The 21329-nt window shown below is 39.0% G+C and overlaps 1 protein-coding gene across 2 annotated transcripts in view; it reads left to right on the top strand.

Moving 5' to 3' along the window:
- Window positions 1-3061: 3061 nt before the first annotated feature.
- Window positions 3062-21329, top strand: part of fstl4 (follistatin-like 4) — a 136423-nt gene continuing 118155 nt past the window's right edge. For both annotated transcript variants that reach the window (XM_076980472.1, XM_076980473.1), the window contains exons 1-3: window positions 3062-3251; window positions 8797-8935; window positions 16139-16172. In XM_076980472.1, the coding sequence (XP_076836587.1) occupies window positions 8807-8935; window positions 16139-16172 (163 nt within the window). In that variant the 5' untranslated portion in view covers window positions 3062-3251; window positions 8797-8806. The remainder of the gene's footprint in view (window positions 3252-8796; window positions 8936-16138; window positions 16173-21329) is intronic.

A 21329-nucleotide genomic window follows, 5' to 3' on the forward strand; every position in this document is an offset into this window, starting at 1 on the left:
TGGGTGCCAAATGCACTGCAAATGTCCAGGAAATATTTAAAATAAATTATAAGAATTACACATGGATTACACATGCAATTGCACATGCAGAACCTCATGTAACATCAGAACAGCACAGATGAAGGGATGAACACACCTGGTCACACCTGTTGTTTTTCCCATGGCTGGGGAAAGTTGCACATGAGGGGAGGTATTCACAAGCCCAGGGGATCAATAGGTACATTTGGCTCTTTTAGATGTAATTGATTGGGCCCTTATAAGACTCCACAGCCACTCAGCTTTTCCTTCCCTGACGTGTTTGCCTGGACACATAAACAACATGGCCATAGGTTTGCCATCAGGTCAAAACCAAGGGAAGCCTGTGCTGAAGCCTGTCTGTCTGTCGGTCAGTCGGTCGGTCTGTCTGTCTGTCTGTCTGTCTGTCTGTCTGTTTGTCTGTCTATCTATCTATCTATCTATCTATCTATCTATCTATCTATCTATCTATCCATCCATCCATCCATCCATCCATCCATCCATCCATCCATCCATCCATCCATCCATCCATCCATCCATCCATCCATCCATGTTATTTTTTTATACGATATATGTGTCCTTCACTAATAAACCTCAGATAAAGAGGGTGATAAAAGCCATGCAGAATATCTATACTGGCTGGCATAATTATAGTGTGTCTTGGTACACCGATGCATGGAAATTACTACAAGTGCCTACCACACTGCATCGGAGATAACACAGTCCCCTGGAATTGCTCCAGAACCAACACAATGGGCTTACTTCATCTCATTATACTGTATACATTGAATCACTAAAGCTTTAAAAATGTAAGGCATCAAAAAAGAGAATACCATAATGATAAATCCTGGAAGAAAATGTGAATAAAACATGTGAATAATACACACTTACAGGAACTTGCAGGTCATTAAGAGTAATGTTTGTTAATAACCTGAGCAATCAAACAACAAAATTTTTCAAATTTCCAATCAATGACGTACAATTCAACTGCTAATAAAGAACATTCATACCCTGTGAACCCCCCCCCCCCCCCCCCCAAAAAAGAAAAAATTATAATAATAAAAAAAGTTTTGGAGCTGACAGCATGGGAGTTGAGGTTGAAGGTAGATGTTCTGTAGATGAAAAAAGTCTGTTGTCAAGGGAATTACAGTACAGGTTGTCAGTACAGGCATTTTGCGTGAGGAAAGTATTCACACGCGCTTTGAAAAATTGTGTTGAACTCAAATGGCACATCAAAGGCTTTAGTATTCACTCAGAGCACAGAACAGCTGGCAAATAAAGGCACTTGATATGGGGAAGACTCCTTATTAGAGGATAATAATAGCATGATTGTCACATATTTGAGATATGTTACATTATTAGGATTTTTCATCCATCTGGAAAACATTCACTCACTCAAAATGCTCCCTAATGTATTCATTTCACCTCTGTCAAAGAGTGCTTCACTTGTGATTTAGCCAGAGAACACCTAAAATCAAGCAGTTGTATAAGGTTATATAATATGCAAGGGTTTTGTCCTTAAAACAACTACATCAACACAATTGTCAATTTGAAAAATAAACATTTCTGCATGCTTTGTTTTTAGGAAAGGGTTGAGCTCCTGCAAACACTGATTATAGTTTTCAAATTCACAAAGTTTTGCAATACACTCTGAACTCTGGTGAAATCCACTCTGAACTCTGGTGTACAAAATATAGTTATGACACTCAAGAGTAATTAAAAAGATTTTTTTTAAATCATTTAGGGCTACATAAAACCATGTTAAGCACATTGTGGAAAACATTTAAATAAATTAATTAAGAAAAAGAAATAAAGTATAAAAAATTGAGGGTTAGCTAGACTTGCACTCATAACATTTATGAACAATTCTTTTACATTATTTATTTCCAAAGAGCATTTAGATTTTTTTTAATAACTTGCATAATTAATCATAATATTAATATTATATAACACTATGCAAAAGTAAAATTAAGAACAGTTGGATAAATACTGTCCATATGTTTTAAAAGACTTTTTTCCCCACCATTAATGTTAATGTTAATAAATCACCTTTTCAGGCTTTGGTACTATTTGCACATAAAACTGACATACTAGACATACAGAAAACAATAACTCAGAAAAGAATCATTAAGATGAAGGAAATAAACAGGATGTCTTCCCATAGCATATAGCAAGACACCCACTAGTGGACCAGGTGCCTCTGAATTGCAGGTGCCTCTGTAAAGCATTAGTTTGAGGTTTGGTGTCACAACTGTCAAAACATTTTGTGATATGTGCAGTTGAAAGACGTTGACAAAGTCTGTAAAAACTTGTAAAAAGTGACGTAAATTTTGTAGCTGCCCTAATGTTTCAGATTATTGAGTTTTGAAACAATTTCTTTGAACGATTTCAACTTATATTGTGCCATATGTGCCCTATATGTGCCCTGTATTCTACTTTGCAATTAATTTAGATCTGAACCGAGCTCCTTGGGTTACCAGCCTGCAGCGGTCAAAAGAGGAATCAAAAGAGACTCCACTGTTAATAAAGTTCTTTCCTCATACATGATAAATGTTACATTCGTTATGAATATTTTACAGACACATGCAATTTTGATGCCAATTCAGTTTCCTATCTCTCGTAAGAGGCGGTAAGTATGCCGATTTCTGAAATAGGGCTCTTAAGACAGTCTACGTACAGTTTTTTTTTCCTTTTCTGTGCTGTTTCAATGCTAATTAATCGAGTTGTATTTAAATTAAATGGAAATTTTCTAATTCAGTTAAAGTTCAGTGTTTCTGTAAATTAATCATTTACCGTCAGCCCTTGTTGCCGTAGCCAATTTTTTACATTTTGCCCCGTGTTCAAGAAAATTTTCATTGAAATGTCCATTTGTTATACGTTCAAGAAAAGGTTTTAATTGACCAGGAGCACGGGCACAGGTGTCTGTTTTTAGCGCGCGAGATACGGATATTTTATATGTAGCGCGTGACGTCAAGAGGAGTGTCGTCTGAAGCCGTTGAAATAGGGCATGCTGTAACGGCGCGAGCCACTCGTAGCTGAAGGATGGACCGCTCGTGCTAAGAGTGTAAACGCCGAATGCGTACGTGCTCGCAGCCTTAATTCAATAACACCAACTGTCACGGAGAGAAATTGGCACGCGGCAGAGAGCTGAAGTTAGCGGGGGTTTTGGAGAACCTGCACCGCAAACGCCTGGCGGTTATTTACTCACCATTTCAGTCTCCCGTGGAATACGACAGGTAGGTAAAGCACAGCTTACACAGGAGCTTTTATGCGTATGTAAAGGTACTTCTTACTCATTGTTTTATTACCTATTGCATATGATACGGTGGATATGCGACAAAGTCTTTGCTGTATAAAATCATGTACATGTGACGAGGGCAGTGGCTGATTTTAGTCATAACCGTTATTCGGAAAAATTGGAGACTGACGCATGGATTATGCAGTGTTCCAGTTCGAAAAACTGTCAACAACCCACAGTCTTTTTTTTTTTTTACCTAAACTTGTTATACATGCTTTGCGACGAAACGTGAAGATTAGACGAGAGAATGTTTGGTCAAACTAATGTTCCGCAACTAACAGCAGTTTCAGTTTACTTGGCAGTTGTTATGTGCCGCCCTGCCGACCTGTGGTGAATGTTGCTCCTCATTACGCTGCTCGTGTAGTTCATGCATCATATCTCTCAATCTGCCAAACGTACACCTACTGCGCCCAAGATCACTTGTGTAATGGTAACCTACGCTTTCAGTATGCAGAAAATAGCTCTATCATATTTAGACATATTGGCGTTTGATAGGCTGGAGCAAAAAAAAAAAAATTGGAGTAGCTCCAATATTTATCCGCTTCAGTTTAACAGTCATGTAGTAACAAAGAGTGCACAACATCCAAAACATCGCTTTGTGATGGAGAGATGCATCACATAACATTAAGCAGTTTTAGACCTGCTATCTGCGTTGATGCGCCATTAATAACTTTGTGACATATGCGTTCTGTTGTAATATTTTAAATTACGAATGGACGGAGGAATACGTTCAAAACAGTTTGCGTGGTCTCCCGAGATACTTTGCTTATCCAAATGAGCTATCCATGGTCCTGAAAATGTCCAATGACTCACAAAAGCATTAGCAATACTACAGTAATTACTTCTTTCAGTAGGAAAGCGTTTACACCGGAAAGCTCGGTAGTTTTGTTCTAAAGATAACTGATGTTTTATACACCGTATAGTTGTACGAATAAAGCAAACTTTATTGGCGAAGTTTTAAATATATATAACAGTTAAGCCTGGTAGTAAATATCACTTTTGCTGCATTCAGTTAGATTTATTTGCGTTGCGGCTAAGAACCATCAAGTAAGTGAGCCTGCATAGACTCTGCTGCATTTTGGTTGGATTGCCTCTATCTATTTTACAGTTGCTTTTGCGAGTTGCTAGTTGCTTTTTATATTGTTTTAAACAAACATTTGTTTAAAGTCATAATTTCTGATGACTTCATATCTGGCATTACTTTAATTAAAATAGCTTGTCGTGTTGTTTTGAAAAGCACAGAAGAACCTTGTACAATATTTGTAAATGAGGTTTAAATTGTGGTATGCAGTCCTGTCACTAATTAATGAAAATATTAAACGTTAAATGGTTCAGATGTAAAACTTGGAACTTTTACCTTTACATTTTCACATCAGATTGTAAACTGCAGACATCAGTTACATGAAATTACATCAAATTCCAAAATTTCCAAAAAAGAAAGTACTAATGTGGGTATAGTGCATTCAGAGTTTTTACTAGAACTGACAGCATTTTTACTATTTACTAGAGAGAATCTTTTTGGCTTTCTTGGGAAAACCAATACATGCTCTTAAAGACATGGCAATTGAATTAAAACTCTGATACCTTTCACTCAAGTACTGTATAGGCTAGATGTGAGTAGCAGCCCATGCTATTGGTTTTCTATTGCTTATATGTCCTTGCAAATATGCAGACTCTTATAGAGTTCACAGGTATGTTGCAATGCACAGAAGAGGAAACTACTTTTGAAAGCGCGTGTGAAACTTGTGCCTTGGAGGTTCACTGAGCTCCTGCCATTTAGAAACTCTTCCCATCAACCTATAGAATTAACAGTGACCTTCAGTGCAATTGATGTTCCACATTTCTAGTAGATGATATTACAATGACCAGGGCAAGATAAGAAGCTGCTACAGGTGTGAGTCTTTGGAGTCGGGTGACAGTCAGTGTGTATTTTCAAATGGCTTGCGTTTTAGAAACGTCTGCGCGGTTTGAATGGTCAATCCTGCCCTTATTCAAACCATTCTCCCTAATGAAAGTTTGATGCCATCCACATGTCATGGGCATACAGGAGAGTAAGTTCCAAAATTTCATAAAAATAAAAGAAAATTAAAAGAACCAACACGAGACTGACTGGCTGTTGCTGAGAGTTCTGAGTATTTGAAAACAGAATGAAACCAGTAATTACACAAACATTACAACATGAAAAAATATTAAATAATAGTGTTAGTAATAACTCAAATAAACTCACGTACCTACAAACATTTCTAAACTTTGCTTTATTTAAATCCCATCAGTTATATATATTTGTTAACACCTCTTTTATTCAAACTATGACAGAATTTACATCTGATAAATGTCAGGGTAATACAGGTTAATACATGCTATGTTGTGACAGTTAAAATCATAAAATAAACTATGGAAAAACTACTGAACTGCTATTCCTACTAAACTACTGCTAAACTATTTACCCTTTGTGCACACCATTCATTTTGATGAAGTTAACATGACAGCAGGCTATGACATCAGCAAACACCATTTAGAAATTAGATGGTGACATATGTTCGCTAATGCAAAATTCTCAAGCATGCATTTAATAAAGGTTAATGAAATCAGTTGATTGGTTAATGAAACATAAATATATATATAAGATAATAAACCTTGACCAGATCTGTATCTCTTTGAGCCAGCTTCCCACTGCCCTAGCATTGATTTTTTTCTCTTTCCTAAAACTCAATATTAACAAAATAACTGCTGTTTACAGCATGTGTAAAACCTCTTCTTGTAGGTCTGTATGTCCTTTTGTCATATAAAAACCTCTGCGTAGTTAACCTGTAAACGTTGAGTCAGAGTGATAGCAATAAGGACGATGCAAGAGCACATACAGCTGATGGACAACTTGATATCACTGGCCTGTCTGTATTAGCTACACATGTACAGGTGCTAAATGTGAAGAGAGAATACATGTGTGGCAGAATCAATGCAGTGAGGCTACCCCTGTGGTGGCACTTTGATAATAAAGTCATCAATACAAGCTAAAAATAACCCCACTTATTTAAAAAGAACATTTTAGACTGTGTTTTTTGAGATATCAGTTCACTTGTGTCGCTCCTATAATGCTGACTGATTATAGGAATGTGGAAACACTTCATGTTCAGGATTATATTTCATATAAATATCCCTGAGGATAGCACTCAGAAGAATGCTTGAAAATGCATTTCCACAGTGAATGCACTGTAGCAGATTCTTGGGATGAAGGTTTCATTGAAAAGTATATAGACCACATATACCGTATTTTCTCGACTATAGAGAACCTCAATATAAGCTGCACCTACAAAGTAAAAAAAAAACTTTTTCTAAAAGCCGCATATATTTTGTGCTGAATTCCAACTCCCCGGCAGAATCCAACGCCTCTTGTTTATCGCACATAAAGACGCTACAGATTATATTGTCGTATATTTACATTTCTATACATAAATAAGAGCTAGACTTTAATTATCCATCACAGCAAAGGGCATGGAATTAACTATGTACAAAGCAACACAGGCTCATGTGTGTTAATTATTTTAAATAAAATACATACTGGCTATAACGAAGTTCACTTCTGACCACAAGACTTTGCAGTATTACTGCAGTATTTTGTCTAAATATCTAGTTAGGACAAAACTAAAGTGCTCAATGAACAAAGTTATAATAACTGTAACTCCGGAATATCATCTGTAGCGTCTTTATGTGTGTGCAAACGAGGGGAGGTGGAATTCGGCACAATACATGTTGGTTTGAAAAAAATTATCCGTCGTGCCTGCTGCTTGCATGTGCTAAATAAAAATGAGCACTTTCTTCTTTGATTTACAACTTTGTCCTACCACCTGATTCACTTTCTGCTCCGCCCCCTGACTGGTGACAAAAAATCTACAGAAAAGCCGCACCTCATTATAAGGTTCAATGGTTCAAAGCGTGAGGAAAAATGTAGTGGCTTATAGTCTGGAAAATATGGTATTTAACTTGAAAGTATAGTTTAGAGTATTGTCTTAGGTTGCATATTTAGTCAGCTGCATATATCCAAACACTAATAAATAAACATAATTGGTTTATGGTGGTTTATGGTGAAATGTATAAAAGGAATACTCTGATTAACTGGACATGCTATAAATCAGAGAAGATGGCTTGAAGGTGAAACTGCTCCTCCGAAGTCAAAGAGAGGCCTCTCGATGTATTTGAACGGTTTCTATATCAGCTCATGTTGAGGTATGGGAGTTTAGTCTAGGCATCCGGAACAAAGTGCTGTGGTTCACATTCACTGAAGATGATGTAAAAATCAGTGAGTGTGACTTCAGTCCATCTGTTGACTGAAGAAAGTTTCCATTGCTGATTTCTTTGCTGAGGTGGTATTACTGTTGCACATCTCACTTGCAGTTTTAGAATGCAGAAAACCTCACTCATGCAGATGACTGCCACAGCATAGCTGGTGTGTGGGTACCTAAGTGGCACTCATAGCTCTCGCTGAGCGTGTCTTGGACTTCCACAGTGTCCGGATGGCAAGCCGGCTGGCGCAAGATACACTCCATGCTGTGTTCTCTTGGCTAGGGACCATAGCTCTGACCGCATGTGAGTCAACCAACTCCATGCAGGAGTAGAGACATGGCGATGACAGGTGCATTTGGAGGGAAAGCTTTGACCTGCTGTCTGCAAATAGAGAACACAGCACACAGAGCTGACGCTAGCTGTTGTACCATTACTGTTGTCAGATATAAAGGGAAGCAGTGAAATCAATGGCCTCATCTCTGTTTGCACACTATTAACAAACAGGGAAGAAGGTCCAGTAGGTTTCCATTCTAATCAAATCAGTATTGATTTTGTGTCAGCGGCAAAGGTGGACAGACAGACAAGGTTGCACATATGCCAGTGAGGATTGTGTCTTGTTCATATAAGCAGATATGTAATTACAGTGTGTGCACTAAAGAAATTCAGCTGTTTATTGCATACACCATCAATTCAGCAGTTGATCAATTGTTGATCTAATAAACATCTGTATGAGTCACTGAGATGAAGGCTGGATGTAGCTTGAGAGTGCTGGATGTTTCTACAACATATCAGTGCACCATTTGACAGCACTCCAGAATTAAAATCACAAGGACAGGGTATCCCCTCATTGTTAGAAATCATTCACCATTCTTATTTTGTTAGTTACATTTTTTAAGGATACACTTCAAAGTAAATGGTGCATTAAAAGTCTAACATTACACAAAAATTGACAAAGGTAATAAAAATATCGTCATGTGTTTTGATCTCTCTCAGAAACTTGTCCATGGAGGACAGTTGCAATAGCAATTATCGCCCGATGAGAGCAGGCTCGATAGTGTTGCTGAAGTGTCTAGTGACCAGATTAATTAGCTGAGTGGCGCTAAGTTTTGACATTGCCCATCCGTCTGGGCTGTATTTTCTTGAGGCTTTGAGTGGCAGGATCCCTCCTGCTGGGCTCTGTGACACTCTGCTCTCTGCGACAGGCCGACACTGATGGGAGGGCTGGGCATTTGGGCACTCCCCGTCCTGCTTGGAGCCTCTTTCTGGCGGGCCTGCGAAGGACGCGGTGGTGTTGAAATGGCCAACAAAGCGCAGGATGTCCCCGATGGACTTCAGCAACTGGTAAATCCTCTCACTTGTTCTTAACATGTCTTAGCTTACTTTTCAAAATTTCCTGATTGTTATTATTCACTATTCAGTAAAACGTATACAGCATATACAGCATATAAAAGAGTGATCCGACATTAATTTGTTTTTAAAAAGTAACTAATTCAAATTAATAATTAATAAAATGAATAAATAATTTTCTTTAGATACACTTATAATGGCCCAAAACAGAATAATGTGAAAGTAAATTACAGTTGTTCTGACACTGACACTGTTCCTCATTTATTCAATGTGCCGTTAGTGATGAATACATGTGGCTAACTTGACCCCCCACAGAGGGTAAATTTATCAAGCTGACACCACTCTGAAATGGCCCCCTTTAATAAAATTACACTTTTTTCTGTTTGTATTACACAACCTTATGATCATTTGCTTGTTCAAGAAGTCCTGCTGTCTAACTCAGTACTTTTCCACGATATTTTGTTGCCTCTATTACACCACTTGAAGGATGTGATTTTACACCACATGCAGGCAATCCTCACCAGCTTTCTCTAAATCAATGGTCCCACAGACCTGTGAAGCAAGTGGAGGCTTGTACCCCCAACCCCATACACTTCCTCCCACCCCCCCACCCCTTCATCCACACAGTTGTTTTCCCCCCTCAATTCTTTGTGCAATTAAGCATGAACCCCTCTGGTCTGTTTTCACTCTGTCTTGCCTGTGGGGTTCCAAGTTGGCAGGGTAGTGAGGGAATGTCACTGCATTGCATTCCTGCTTCTGCAACCTTAATCCCACTGCACTGAAACATTCCCAGGCGTCCCCGCCAACCAACCGAACCCTGGAGAAGGCAGGGGGGTAATAGTTGTGGGGGGCACATACCCTGTGGTGAATTGGAACAAATGAAGGTGGAATTCCTTGCAGACACAAATTGCCTGTGCCAGTAATGCAAAACAGAAAAACAAAGAAGAGACAGCATAAGTAGGCAGTATATACCTGTACCTGGAAGTTCAGAGTAAATGGATTTCAAAGGAAGTCTTTTTGAAAGCAAAGCACTTTATCCTCAAAATAACGTATTCTTGAGTTGAAAAGTTCTGCATCCTCACATAGGGAATTAAATTACAGTCAAACTAAATTTATAATCTAGATTTTACTTGTTTTGGTCACAAATACTGTATATATTGATAACAACTTGTAGTATTACAAGTAACTTAGGTGCAGTTGGACAGGACCACTTAGATCCAGAGGAGGATGGGTTCCCCCACTGAGTCTCACCCTTGGCTTGCTGACTGGTGGCTTGGACTCTTGTAAAGCTGCTTTGTGACAACAACTGTTGTTAAAAGTGCTATATAAATCAATTTTGATTGATTGATTGAGATGCAGTTAGGATATGTTTATAAAACATACAGGTTTAATTGATGTAAGACCTATGTAGTGTTATTGGCATTTAATTATTTCTGTCCTAATCAAGTATGCTCTAAAGACTACATGAAGGGCTCAGCAAGGTGGGATTGAGTCTATGCACCACTGAGAAGATATATGCACCACTATGCACTACTGAGAATCTTATAGATTACGATTGTGACCAGTCATGGTTGAGGTGCATTTATAAAAAGCCTCCATTTTAAAATGGTCACATTAAGCAAGAAACCATACTTTCATCATTGTAACTGTAACATTAAATCTGGCAACAAGGGCTTTCAGTTTTTCAAGACTTTTAACCACAAAGGTCAACACTTTGGTGTAAGGACAGGGGGGAGTACTCTACATGCTGGAAAGGGCCTTGCTGTCCAGTGACAAAGAAGAACGTTGTAAATTAAGATCTTTTATTCAACTCAGGATAGACACTACAACTAGCCTAATGCATATGACAAATTTTGTCCTCAAAATGACCTATTCAATCAAATTAAGATCCATATGCAAGCAACATATGAACATATGTATATATATATACATACTGTATATGTGTGGTTTGTGTCAATACTCCTATTAATGAAGAAACAACACTCTAATTCTCAAAATCATTGTTTCTGTAAATAACATACCTCTTTTGTAATTTGACCAAGAAATGTTGGGTGTATAGGCTGACAATGTACGAGGAGTAGATTTGAATTTTTAGATGAACAATTAATAGTGTATGTTTCAGTTTGTATTTTCAATTGAAAATAAATTGTAAACAAATAAACTGATAAATAACCTGATAATGAAATTAAATGAAACAAAGAATTAACATAAAATTAAGCAGTCTAATAAGTAGCTTGTTGTTGAAATGTTGTTTAAAATAGTTAATGAAAGAATGATGTGATACAAAATGAATAAAGTGTAAACAAAAATTCATACGCCTATATTATTTTATGTTCAAAGTAAAAAAAGATGAATAAGCAGGTTTTGAAGTATTTAATTGGCATTATAGTAACATAACAGAACCATGAAATCATGAGAAAATGACAAATGAATTAGAAAGTTGGATAGCAAGCTTATTTAGCAGGGTTTCTATTACGTCATCTGAAGTAGGTGCACAATATTACTATATGGACACTAGATTTAGATCCTGGCTATGACCATTGTCCTAACTCGTTTGAGGTCGAACTATAACCTGTACCAACAATGCTAGGCTGTTGCAACTGAAGTCAATGTCTAGCAAGAGTGCAAGAAGGGGAGAATAAATGTTAGCATAAAAAAGTGGGACGGTGAGGGTATTAGCAGGGAGCAGACATCTTCAGCTCCTGACCCTCTGTGCCCTTCCATCACAGGGGTGATTAGCACTTTAATTAGGCAAATATCTGTGCACCTAAAAGCTTTTTGTGGCCCTGTGGTCCAATCTCTTTGTCTCACTTCATCCTCAACACAGACACGTCCAAAATTACAGTTAATCAAAAATTACTTAGGGAATAAACTGTGACCGTAAATAGCTTGGTAGCATGTGGCAAACACTCCAACTAATGACATGCAGTAAATTCCAAAGCTGGCAACCTTAGAAGCGTTTCATTGTGCATTTTAGCCGTTAATCGTCATTGTAATTCCTTGCTCTGGGTCCCAGTTTTATAAACAACTAAATCTGTTTTTGAGCATAAAGCATCCCAAATGGGATTCTCAACTGTTACCTGCGCAATAGATTGACCAATAAAATACAGCATTGTGCCTTTTGGAGAATTTGTTTGATCTGAGTAATTGATCTCTTCTGGGTCAACCAATTACTGCAATAATGTACACACATTCACAGTAATCACAAAAAGACATTTGGGGTCTCTTGCTCTTTTGAAGTATAAACCCTGTTTGAGACAAGTGAGAACCTTTATGTAACCATGCAACATTAATGATTACATCTCATTTTCTCCTGTTATGGTAGACTGGAAAGTCTAGTGTGGGAAACCAATTACCATAATATGAATTAGATTGGTCTCAGTGGTGTGTTATCAACTAACCTAATATTTCATGCCTCAAATTGGACTTTTACAATGAATATGTCAATACAGTTAATGATGACTGACAGTTCAGTTAACAATGAATAGTGGGTCTGGTTCAGCTGAACTGTTTATAGAGACTCTAAAAGCAATAATCTGCTGAACGTATCTATTTGCATCTGCAGTAGATATAATAAAAACAAACTTTTTGCATGTGATTATGTTCTTTTAGTATTTAGGTTACCATAGCAACTAAACGCTCCAGGACATCCTGTCAGTATTTTATATGTGTGATGCAGCCAGAGTTGTGTTTATAAATTTCCATAAAACATAACAGGCATGGCCAATTGTGGTCTTTATGTTGCCTCTTTACTGAACATTAAAATACGAGAAAAGAAGCTTGTCACACTCCAGTCAACACCTAGCCAGGACAACACGCACGCACGCGCACACACACACACACACACACACACACACACACACACACACACACACACACACACACTCACTAACTCAATCACATCTCCACTCCCAATCACCCACTTATTGATTGATCGCTCACACCTGTTCCCTACTACACGTCACATGTTTACTCCCATAGGTCCTATCCACCAGCACTTTGCATCAGCCCCTGTGGAGACTAATGCCTCACTTTCTACGTCTTCAAAGACTGCTCTGCTTTGTTTATACCCCTATTTGCTTCCTTGCTCGAATAAACCTGCCTTCATCCTGCCCTTATCCACGCAACTCTGCCACTGCCATGTTGCATTATCGCAGATAATGACATTTTGTTTCCAAACATTAGATCTTTAATCTTCACCTATTTTGAAACCTGTCATTTGCAACATCAATTAGCTGAACAACCCCAGACATTTAAATGCTTGTTTTCTTTGCAGATTGTGGGATTACGCTTGCAGATTTGTGGGATTACATTGACAACACTCCTCCTCCTAACAGATTATTAAGAGTGATTAATTTATTAAAGAATTATTAAACTGCATGTAAATATTGCCAGCAGTGCCTGAGGGCCAAACACACAAGTCTACCTCTGCTCTGTGACTCCTCCCTCAAACACACCAGAGTCTACCTCTGCTCTGTGACACCTCCCTCAATCACACCAGAGTCTACCTCTGCTCTGTGACACCTCCCTCAAACACACCAGAGTCTACCTCTGCTCTGTGACACCTCCCTCAAACACACCAGAGTCTACCTTTGCTCTGTGACACCTCCCTCAAACACACCAGAGTCTACCTCTGCTCTGTGACACCTCCCTCAAACACACAAGTCTACCTCTGCTCTGTGACACCTCCCTCAATCACACCAGAGTCTACCTCTGCTCTGTGACACCTCCCTCAATCACACCAGTCTACCTCTGCTCTTTGACACCTCCCTCAAACACACAAGTCTACCTCTGCTCTGTGACACCTCCCTCAATCACACCAGAGTCTACCTCTGCTCTGTGACACCTCCCTCAGACACACCAGAGTCTACCTCTGCTCTGTGACACCTCCCTCAATCACACCAGAGTCTACCTCTGCTCTGTGACACCTCCCTCAATCACACAAGTCTACCTCTGCTCTGTGACACCTCCCTCAATCACACCAGAGTCTACCTCTGCTCTGTGACACCTCCCTCAATCACACAAGTCTACCTCTGCTCTGTGACACCTCCCTCAATCACACCAGAGTCTACCTCTGGTCTGTGACACCTCCCTCAAACACACAAGTCTACCTCTGCTCTGTGACACCTCCCTCAATCACACCAGAGTCTACCTCTGCTCTATGACACCTCCCTCAATCACACCAGTCTACCTCTGCTCTGTGACACCTCCCTCAATCACACCAGAGTCTACCTCTGCTCTTTCACACCTCCCTCAATCACACCAGAGTCTACCTCTGCTCTGTGACACCTCCCTCAATCACACCAGAGTCTACCTCTGCTCTGTGACACCTCCCTCAGACACACCAGAGTCTACCTCTGCTCTGTGACACCTCCCTCAATCACACCAGAGTCTACCTCTGCTCTGTGACACCTCCCTCAATCACACCAGAGTCTACCTCTGCTCTGTGACACCTCCCTCAATCACACCAGTCTACCTCTGCTCTGTGACACCTCCCTTGATCACACCAGAGTCTATCCTGCTCTGACACCTCCCTCAAACACACCAGTCTACCCCTGCTCTGTGACACCTCCCTCAAACACACAAGTCTACCTCTGCTCTGTGACACCTCCCTCAGACACACCAGAGTCTACCTCTGCTCTGTGACACCTCCCTCAGACACACCAGAGTCTACCTCTGCTCTGTGACACCTCCCTTGTGTTCTATATGGCCCAGGCAGACAATTAAAGGGTGTCTTCTCTTTTCCCTCATTATAATCAGCCACTCTGATTACTAATAGTTTTGTAGTTGTACTAGCTTTTAATGTGAAAACAGGCATCATTGTGGTAAAGCACTCCTGTGGAGGCCCCTCAGGTCCTTGTCCAGACAGTCATAACATCACAAGCCTGTGTGCAGGACAAGGGGTAATTAAGTCAGGCAGCTCCACAACTCCAGGAGAAGGAGCTGCAAGTAGTTAGAGGTGCTGTCACAGAGTTGACCACAAGCCAGTCAGGAAAACTAGCTGGACTTTTAAGTTTGGCTCTAAATACACCCCGTTTAATCTTTTCAGGACCCAAAAGGAAAGAAAATGAAATTCATACAGTGAAAATTGCTTGTTGTGATTATATGCTTGCATACACTCCTGACCTACTGTTAATGAATACACACAGTTTCAGTCTGCTGATGGAATTTCACTGGCAACGTTTCAAGGAGTATAAACAGGTGTGGGGAATGGCAGAAGACGTGCTGTGACATCCTGTGTACAAAAAAATCAAGCATAATGACGAGCATTTACAGATGTGAAAAGTCTCACATTTACAGATGTGTAAGCACGCTGAGTCCTGTACAACATTGCTCTAAAACTTATTAAGACTTGTCCAACATTGCTCTAAAACTTATTAATGTCTTGAGTGACCTTAATCATCTTGTGTCACTACATATTCATCAATAACATTCTACTTTAGAGATACTTTAAAGGGAACACTCGGCTCATTCCCATGAAACAAAGGATCACACACTTCCATCATTCCATCTCTGTGCAACTCAGTTCTGCAGTTAAGGAGTATGTGAACTCCCCTAAGGGTGATCAGGTTTCCTGAACTTGCAGCCTAGACAAACTCACAGACGTTTGCTTGAGCAGTCTTGCCTTTCTCAAAGACAGCCTCTTTACAGCGACAGGATGGACCCTGCAGGACATTTGAACTGTAGGGCTACTTTAGAGTTTGGGTTTAAAAGCAGTTGCACTGAACTAAAACACATTGGTGGGAACGCAGCTGTAGCGTTCTAGTCTCACTTGCTGCAACCAGTTGTTTTCAGTTGTGCTGGGAACTAGGAGCACAGTCCTGTACGCATGCAGAGCTTCATTACACACTCATATGTGTCAGTGTGCTTTGCACACAATACATGTTTAGAGCAAGCATGAAAGTTCTTTTTCATTAGCATGGCATTTTAGCACTTGGTATTTTATTCGCTGAGTGAAATATATAGTCTTATCAGATGTTAATACGGAAAGTAAGTAAAACAGGTATCCGCTATGTTTTTAGCTAGAGAGTGACACAATGCAGTAGTGGAATACACAATGCTGCAATTTTGAAGCAATACATTCCATGGGTAAATGGGTAAACTACTGTGTAAAGCAAAATCTGATTACTTAAACTATGGAGAAGCAATGTTCAGTTTTCCTACATATTAACAAACTTTTTGCCTCCTTTATTGCAGCAATATGAAGGGGCTGAGAAGAACCCCAACCAATGTAAGTAAAACTTCCTTAACTAAAATAACTCTTTGCTGCTTTTGTTATTTGTGTCTGGTCGACTGTGACTATTATTTGATTGTCAGTGGACATCGTGCAGAATTTTCATCATACATTTTCCATTGGTGAGATGCCCATGATAGGTTGACATCTTTAGTCACATTACTGTAGCACGTGCTGGCACATGCAATAAATTTCCATTAGGCCAGATTTTGCTATTATTGTGCAATCTGCTTTCACATTTTTAAAATTCTACAACCTTCTATTAGATTGTCTGATTCAAATATTGTTTACTTTTGAATTTACAGTAAGCAGTATTATCATATGGTTGCTTACCACATTCCAATGTTTTTATTGTATTACATGGCATGTGAGACAGTAGAACGATTCTAGAATGTGGTTGTTCAGATAGAGTCTCATACACCACTCATACATCTGGTGCATGAGGAGGTCCTTGTAGTGGGGAAAAAATTGCACTTGCAACCACAGCTCGCTTATATTTGGTGAAGCCTAAAAACCCTGCAGAATTAGTGTAAGCGTTGTTTTGATACATTCTCAGTTTTTCATGTGCAGACTGACTGATAGTGAGCCGACAAGAAGACTTATATCAAAAGAATATTATGAACAAGGTATATCAGGCTTTCAGTGGATCCAGTAGCACTCTGTCTCTTCTGTGAGTTACATGTCTAGCAGATATGTGACTGCTGCACAGATTCTTTGCAGCACCTTCGATCCTCGGTTGTTGATTCAGTTTCCTTCATTCCCAGAAGATCTAATGGATAAATACATACAGATAAGGGAAAGGCCTTTCACATAAATATTTTCCTTCTTATCTGGTGTAGAATGATTAACATTTCCTTTAATATATCTGAAACTTTCAAATTGACTGCTAATTTCTTGAACTCTCTCGGGTCTAGTTATTCCCTATCTGCATGAACTTCATAACCACCCCAAAACAAGCAAACCACCCCATATCATTTTCCCCCTTTAAAGGGAATTATAGAATTTCTGTATGTGCGCGTGTGTATTTGTGTGTGTGTGTGTGTTATTCTGTAGCAAATTACCTCTGTCTCTCTTGCACAGAGCAGTCTTTTCATTGTCCTACCTGTGCCTCTCCCTTTCAAATCCCCCCCCCCCCCCCCCCACACACACACACACACACACACACACGCACAAACAACAAACAATTTTTTCACAGGTCTTTTTTCCCTGAGATCATGACTGTCATATCTACGCAAACACAGTAACACATCAAGTTGTCATCCCCTCTGGCCTCAGTCACCCATTATAAATGCAGTGGTGTGGTCAGGTCAACTTAAAGACTGGAAACAGCTGAGGCACAGGGGAAATAGTTTGAAATAGCTTCCTTTTGTGGTCCAATACAAGGAACATTTAAATCTTTACTATTCATCTGCTGAACTGCTGTAATTCATATTGCCTGAGGTACACATAGAGCCTAACTGTGGAATTTCTTACCATCTCGGATTAAACAATAGCACGAGGCAAACCCGGGTAAGCAGCCCTGTGGTTCATTTAGGTGGTAATTGGGCTGGAATTAGATAGGGCATGAGCTGCCAGTGGGGTTTTGTAACAAGCTTTAAGTGACTTAGCCAGAGGGCAGAGGAGAGGGCGGAAAACCGAGAGAAGACAAGCCTATCATGAGAGATCAAAAAGTTTGGAGAGTAAAAACTGGGAGAGAGGATAACAAAATAAAAGTGGAAAATAAATTGCGACTTTGAAAGTAGTCCCTTTCACTTGGCAGCACTCAGACAAATTATGGCTGTGTAACAAAGCATATTTGTGTGGATATAAGGGCTTGTTTGATGTTTTAAAGGACACTATACTCAATTTAAATCTAGCCGTAAGCCCTAAAATATGGTAGCTCATGCAAAGCTTTAATATCTTTTTCAGCAAATGTGCATATGTTGAAGCATCTTTGTAATACTGAAATACAAGTAATAACTTAGTAGCCTAATGTTTTATTGTATGATACATTTATCAGGAGGTTAACAGGTGAAAGGTTACAAATGCTTATTCATCCCTGCTTTGCCATTAAGAGAATGCCAGATGTAGGCCTGTTCTGATCTGAGTACTTTTGCCTACTAGAACAGGGAGCCCTTGCCAATATTGTAGGCTATTGTTAGACATTACTGAGCAATGTCACTTATAAGTCACTGTCATCTCATTCAACCATAAATCCCTAGAGATGTATAATTTCATTATGCTGAGGCATAATAAACTGCACACAGTGTACAGTCCATAAAATATACCATCCAAAATCAGTGAGCCATCAGAAACGTAATCAAAATGTTAAATTACAATGGCCATAGGGGAATGTCTCCCTGCCTCACAGGGGTTGTTAGAACACTCCCGTAACACTCCCAAGTCTCCTCAGTGGTGGAAAAGCAGGAGGTTTTAGCCATACTATTAGATGTTTGTCAAGGAACAGAAAAGAAGTTGTCCTGAGAAGCTGTACTGTGACGGAGTCCGCATGAATCATGAAGCTGCACTATTTTTCAGGTATTGATTTCGATCTGCGCTCTCTTTAGTGAGTGTGTTCGTCTGGAAGCTTTTTGAGTATAGCTATATTTTATAAAATTGAGAGCAAAGGACGAAAAATGGGGTTGGAATCGATTAATTAAAGTATCCTTATGTCCTTATTCAGGTTAAAACTTCAGAAAGTGCCCAAGACCAATGACTTATCACATTCAACAGGTCCTTTTGTTTCTGTAAAGAATTGATATGCTGGAAATCAGTGTGTAAATGAATTCTGAGTTTATTATTTTGGAGATTGGGATTAACGCCACATAGGGTGAGAGGGGAGGGGAAGAGCAAACTACGCTTAGAACTGCAGTGAACGGAGCCCCGTTTGCAGCTTCTTGAACATGGACATTACAACAGAGCATTCACTAACATAACCCCAGGGTGCTGCTTTATAGGCGAAATGCCCCAAAGCCCAATTAAATAATCATACAGAGACCAAAAAGACCATGGAAAGATTATACAAAAGACCAAAAAAAAAAAAATAAATCCAGACAAGTTTAGCAGTCACAGCACAGGTATATCACACACCATTTCATATCTCTCTCTCTCTCTCTCTCTCTCTCTCTCTCTCTCAGAAAGAGTTTGAGAAGTCCTGTGGGAAACCTCATTGGGTGAGGTCCTCTGCAGCACTCTGTAAATCGGCAGAGGACAAGATGTATTTGCATATCTCGGGGGAAGTGGGAATATGAATCAGCTGCTGTCACGCCAGAATTCGTGACTCAGTAAACAGTCAGAGTTTGAATGTTGACAACACGCCCGATGGGTTACCAAGGCCATGTTAGTAGGACACTCTGTCGAGGCTGAAATAGCCAACAGAAGTGAAAATGAGCTACTGGTGCATGCAGTTAATCTGTTCTCAGGTCTGAATGAAGGATTATTTTAAGTTTGCTAATGAATAAGCCACAAAGCAATGACAGTGTCATCATTGCTTTACGAGCATTCATGCATTATTAACAACTAAAACGTCAAAGGTTACTTAAAATCATCCTGTCAGTAGTTCTGGTCTGTACTGACATGAGGGAGTTGATCTATAGTCTGTAACATGAAGCTGTTAGAGCCAGCAGGGGAAGAAATAGCTTCCGCAACTGCCTCAGAGAGATTTTGCAATTTGGCAGCTAGCCCAGAAGTGAGGAGGCAGGGCTCAAATACTGCATGAAGAATGGGCCAGAGTGTCATTAATAATTAGCACTACAATGCATGCACTGATTGTTCAAAGTGAGGTATTGGATGAGAACCTAGTGAACTCAAAATGCCAGCTGCTTCAGCAGTAGGCAGACTGCTTTAATATCAGTATGAAAAGGCATAGAATTTGACCACATATCAGTACTTCTGATATGCATTAGGAAAGTTGCCTGAGGTTTGCTTTGTAATAAGCACTACATATTCTCTGTGCATTCTAGAGGCAATCTGTAGTTGGGTTAAATTACTGCTAGCATGGTTTTCTTAATATATTGTTTGATAAAGTTGTGTTTATGTTTTCGTTTAGTAATATGTACTTGTTCAAACATTTACAATGATAATTTTTAAACATGCTAATTTTATGGTAATATGAATTATTACACATCTTTGTGACTGTGAATGACACCATATGCACTCTGCTGATCTGATGATTACCAGTGAGGATTTCTTAAAAGCCATCGGCATAAGCTAATTTTGAAAAGTGTAAGAATCTGGTGGAGAAGGATGTAACAAATCACAGCACATGTTTTCTGCAATAATGTGCTGAATTAGAAAATTCTAGCATGAACTGCGATTCTATTTTTAAAAATCACAAATTCTCTCGTTTTAGAGGCCAACCTTTGAGTCTGCACTTAAGGTCCATCTCAGCTCATGATTATCATATAGTTTGGGCACTTTTAGTTTTTTATTATTTCAGCCTTATGTTTTGATTTATTGACAAGGTGACCAGTTTAAAAACTGGAGTCCATGACTTAATTTTTTTAAAGACCATAACCATGCTTGTTCTTACAGAAGTAAATACAAAAATACAAAAGGTAGCCTTAAGAAAAATGATCAGCCTAGTACTCTGAAAGCAATTGGACAGGTTTGTGCTTTTTAAGCACTTTAGAAATGCCCTGCTTATCTTCCCTTTATCTTCCCTGGAGAGGAGAGGTCTGTGGATTTGTACGACTGTGAGGATCTGACTCGTTCAAATAATGAGCTATAGCTGTACATGTAGGCACTGAACAACTACCCAATTTACTTTAGAGTAACAAAGACCTACAGCCACTTTATATATATATATATATATATATATATATATATATATATATATATATATATATATATATATATATATATATATATACACACACTTTACTATAGTGCTTTTTGAACCATTTTACATATTCTTTTATTAAAGTATTTATTTGATTAGAGGATGTTTTCATTATACTTATACAGGCATATAAGAATATACATAAGAATATTTTAGCTGTTTACATAAGAATATTTTAGCCGAATCAATTTTCCCCATAAGAAATAACTGAAAACGGATTAATCCGTTCTCAACCATCAAGTTGAATTTAAATGCATAAGTCCAATGCCTTTTTCATACTTCTGTATGATCGCCCTTTTCAACTCTATTGTTATTCTTACCGTTTTCCTCTTCTG

Source organism: Brachyhypopomus gauderio, chromosome 18 (assembly GCF_052324685.1).
Source record: "Brachyhypopomus gauderio isolate BG-103 chromosome 18, BGAUD_0.2, whole genome shotgun sequence".
Classification (NCBI taxonomy): Eukaryota; Metazoa; Chordata; class Actinopteri; order Gymnotiformes; family Hypopomidae; genus Brachyhypopomus; species Brachyhypopomus gauderio.